The sequence below is a fragment of the Microtus ochrogaster genome, chromosome 7 (assembly GCF_000317375.1).
Source record: "Microtus ochrogaster isolate Prairie Vole_2 chromosome 7, MicOch1.0, whole genome shotgun sequence".
Taxonomy (NCBI): domain Eukaryota; kingdom Metazoa; phylum Chordata; class Mammalia; order Rodentia; family Cricetidae; genus Microtus; species Microtus ochrogaster.
Window position 1 is genome coordinate 1750085 of NC_022014.1, and position 4479 is coordinate 1754563.

Consider the following 4479-nt stretch of genomic DNA (forward strand, 5'->3'; position numbering starts at 1 on the left):
ATCCGAGGTCCACACATGCAGCATCCGAGGTCCACACATGCAGGATCCGAGGTCCACACATGCAGCATCCGAGGTCCACACACGCAGCATCCTGAGGTCCACACATGCAGCATCTGAGGTCCACACATGCAGGATCCAAGGTCCACACATGCAGGATCCTGGGGTCCACACATGCAGCATCCTGAGGTCCACACATGCAGCATCCTGAGGTCCACACATGCAGCATCCTGGGAGGCTCCATCTCTACAGGAACTTACTGGCTTCCCCATGGGTGGCAGAACGCACATGGCCTACAGCTCCCATGCTTCCCAGCAGGCTGTGCAGCATAGTCACACATGCTCCCTGTTGGTCACTCTCCTCAAAGTACTTTTCCCCCAGACCCACAGAGTGTTTACCACCTTCTCTGCAGCTCCCTAAAGCTCCCCTGCCCTCCCATGGAGCAGGTTCTTCCTCTTCCCTACTGTTCTTTGTTACTCCAGGTCAGCGGGGCTATCTATTCAAGCAGCACCGGGTACCAGATTGGCCACAGAGACAGCCTGGGTATGGATGGAGATGGTGGCGCCCTCCTCCATGTGACCAGAACGGGTGCTCACTATATTCTCCTGCCCTGTGGTATGTTGGATGCCACATTCTTGGGATGGGCTTTTCTCCTGGAGTGATGCTAGACAGAACACTGGGTTCCAAGCTAGATAAAGAAGCATGTAAATTGGTGACTGGCCATCTTGTGGCCACTCCGGTTCTTAAGCTGACAAGCAACAATCAGGAAGCCCAAAGGCTAGACTGGGTGTGGTTCCGGAGGTGGGACTGATGGGTGCACCTGGTCCCCATGGTGACTGTGTCCTTCTGTGTTTTGAACAGCAAGTGCTCTCTGCGGCGTCTCTGTGAAGGGTCTCTATGAGAGAATCACTGGGAGAGATGGCCAGTTTAAGGAAGACTCCTACTGGGAGAATATGCTTAATAGCTCTGCCCACCGGAGGCTTCTGCCGAGGTTTGTCTGACACACAGGTCTCAGTTAGGGACAACCTTGTGTGGAGCACAGGACAACCAAACTAGAGCCTTGAAGTACTGTTAGACCTCCATGTCTCTGGAACTGAAAAACGGGCAAGCAAAAGCAGAGTAAAAACTGAGAAGGCCGGGGTGGCTCCATGATAGTGTGCTTGGCTAGCTTTCATCCCCCAGTAGTAGAGAAAAATATTGAATGGGATCGATCGATCATCCTTGTTCCACAAACAGCATCTCATTTATACTTCCAAGTTAGGGAACTGAGAAACATGGAGATATACCATGGGGGCCTGAGGGAAGAATCCCAACAGGCCTGTCTTGGTGAGGCAGGATCCATATGTTCCCCTCACCACCTTCACTCTCCTCGTCTAGCTCTGGAGCGGTTCGCTACCTGATGAATGTCCCAGGGAAAGCTGGCCAGGACGTGCTGCTTGTGAGCTCTGAGGCCTGTATGCTGCTGGATGGACAAGATCTGGTGCCCAAGTGGACCCTTGGTGCAACTCAGGTTCTGAGGTATGTGCAGTTGCTGTTTAGTGTGGGTGGGGGTGCACGCCTGCTCAGGACCTCAGCGTGTCCTGCTGACTGGCAGGGGGGATGGACAGTGGACTGAAGGCCTGTGTGATTCTGTTAGAGGCCTTGCTGTCCTCGGATCTGTCCTTGTCACTGGAGGGGCTTCTGAAGCTGCTGGTCACAAGTACTAGCCCCTCATCCTGGGTCTAGATGTGGGTAGCCCCATCCAACCCAGGAGCTGCGGCCATGGACATTTCATCTCAGATTCCTGTACCAAGACCTTCTGTGAGGTCTTTTTCCTTAATCCTTCCAGAAAACCCGTCCTTGGCTACTACAAACCAGACACTTTGGCTGTGGTCATTGAAAATGGAACCAGTATTGATAGACAGGTAGGCTGGGCTTCCTGTGTGGATTGGGCATCTACCTTGCCAACAGCTGATGACAAACTGTGAAAGCAGACAGTGTTGAGCCCCAGGCTGCTGCCCTCAGATGGGGAGGTGATTCAGAGAGCAGCCTTTGTGGCTGGCATGGCTGAGCAAGCTGGGGCTGTCTGCCAGTAGTGTCCCCTCCCTCCCCAGATCCTACTTCTGGACCTCAGTACTGGGTCTATGCTGTGGAGCCAGCACCTCCCAAGCCTACCTGGGGGCCCACCATCCACAAGCCTGATGACAGCAGACCACCGCTCAGCCTTCTTCTTCTGGGGCCTCCATGAGCTTGTCAGCGCCGATGAGATGGTACAGGGTCATATGTTCGGGGAATACTCCTTGTTGGGATCTGGTGCCAGATCCCCCTGGAAGCTTCCAGGCACTGGACCACCAGAAATCCACTGCATGAGCGCAGACCTATAGAAAGGGGGTCCAGGCCAAGAAGGAGGTATCATAATGTGCCTTGGAGCTACAGGAGAAAGATCTTGGAGATGGGGTGGACCTGTAATTGGGGGGGGGGGCAGGTGCTTATGAACACCAGGAAGTACCAGGTCTAGGTGGGGGAAGCAGGGGCTAACAGGAAGTGGCTTTCTGGGGGACCCTGGTAGACATAGTCTAAACAAGGATAACACATGGATGACCGCTTTTGAAGGTAACTTGAGGGCTGCACACTTAGACGTGGCGGTGGCCTGGGTGCAGCAGGTCAGGCATACTGTGTTCTCACTTCAGGGTCCCCAAGACATGCAGCACAGCCTATACATGTTCCATCCCACCCTGCCTGGCATCCTGCTGGAGCTAGCCAACGTGACTGCCAACATCGTGGCCTTTGATGGTGAGCATTGGCTCGGGCACTGGGTCCAGCCCTTCCCTGTGCTAGTTTGCTCTGGCCAGTCCTGAGCACCACTGACTGTCCCCCACAGCCATCCTGTTCGAGCCAAGTCGCCATGCTGCCTACGTGCTCCTGACGGGCCCAGCAAGCTCAGACATGCCTGGCCTGGTCTCTGTGACCAAACACAAAGTGCGAGACCTCGTTCCTGGCAGCAGAGTGGTCCACCTTGGCGGCGGCAGCTCAGACAGCGACCAGGCTATCCGCGACCGCTTCTCCCGCCTGCGGTACCGAAGTGAGGTGTAGGTGGTGGTGGCTGGAGCAGATGGAGACTCCAACTGTGAAAACAAAGCCTCCTGGAAAGTTGACCTACCCTCAGCCTCCATGCTGACCTCACTGCTTGCCCTGGTCATTCTGGCCTCCTGAGAACTATGGCCTTACCGGCTCTACCCAAGGATGTTGGGGGAACCTCCAGTCTCCTGCCTATACCATGTCCTCCCTCAGAGGTCTCACTGTGTGACTCATGTGATCTGGTCAAGGCCAGTAGGCCTCCCTGTGGTCTCTCTGGGCCAATATGGGCCAAGCCAGCCCTTCAGGAAGCTCCCCACTTAGTGCCTCTGCACCTTCTCACACTCCACTGAAAAAGCCACTGCTGTGGGATGCCCCTGCCTGTGGTGTCTGTCCATCCCTCTCCTTCCAGCCTGGCTCTCCCCTTGTCTGCACTGTCTCTCAGGAGTCACAGAGCTCAGAGGGTGGTAGGCCCTGGGTGACTTCAGGGCTGCAGCTAGAACCTGAGTCTCTGAGCTGCTTTCCCAAAGCAGAAAGGAGCATGTCTCCTGAGCAGCAAGAGTTTTCCCAGCAGAAGGGGTCTGGACTGGAGCCTATGGGTGCACTTGAGGGACCTCTGGAAAACACGTTGAGTCTTTCTATTCCTCAGTACACTGGACCTGCTGTCTGCACAGGCATGTCCCTTTTCCTGCTCCCTGGTGCTTACCTGATACAGGTCTCACCTTGTGCCTTGTTGCTCCTGAGGCCCAAGGGCAACAGAACAGCTCTGCTCAGACCAGATCCCTAGCTCTGTAGCCAAAGCAGTCCCATGACCTTAGCCACCATGGAAAACAACATAATAAATGATTTGCACTGAGGGGGGAAAGCCCCAGGAGCTCATTGTGAGCCTGCAGTCTGTCTGGATGTCTCTCTGCTTGCAATACACAAAGGGATTATTCTAAGTGATTACCAGGAATTGCCAGGTCTCAGAGCCAAGGTTAAGAGGGCAGTTAAAATGAGAGCTCTCCACAGGCCTACCGGATAGGAACAAGCCTGTAGTCTGCACAGCCTCTAGGATGGTCACCAGGACAGCGGCTCCCACTGTCTTGGCAGGCACCTCTACCCTAGCATCGTGTCCTCTGTGTTCTGCTATGCAGTGTAATGAAATGGAAGATCAGGTCAGCTCTGGCTGTCACTACACAGGAGGACCTGGAAGGGTTTCAGGGCTTGACCTGAGAGTATCAGTTCTTCTGAGAACCTTGGAGTTTGCTAAACATAAACTTGTTCTCATAACTGCTCATGTTCAAAAATCTTAAGTGTGCGCGTGCACAAAAGCCTGAGGTGTCAACACGAGGGCTGAGGGTGATGCATAGGTGTTTTCAAGGCTGAGGGTGATGGATAGGTGTTTTCAAGGCTGAGGGTGATGGATAGGTGTTTTCAAGGCTGAGG

The 4479-nt window shown here is 54.4% G+C and overlaps 1 protein-coding gene across 2 annotated transcripts in view; it reads left to right on the forward strand.

The window, feature by feature from the left end:
- Positions 1-3936, forward strand: part of Fam234a (family with sequence similarity 234 member A) — a 34453-nt gene extending 30517 nt beyond the window's left edge. For both annotated transcript variants that reach the window (XM_005349045.3, XM_026780761.1), the window contains 7 exons: positions 480-612; positions 859-988; positions 1375-1515; positions 1826-1901; positions 2091-2246; positions 2667-2769; positions 2858-3936. In XM_005349045.3, coding sequence (XP_005349102.1) covers positions 480-612; positions 859-988; positions 1375-1515; positions 1826-1901; positions 2091-2246; positions 2667-2769; positions 2858-3069 — 951 coding nt within the window. In that variant the 3' untranslated portion in view covers positions 3070-3936. The remainder of the gene's footprint in view (positions 1-479; positions 613-858; positions 989-1374; positions 1516-1825; positions 1902-2090; positions 2247-2666; positions 2770-2857) is intronic.
- Positions 3937-4479: the final 543 nt, after the last annotated feature.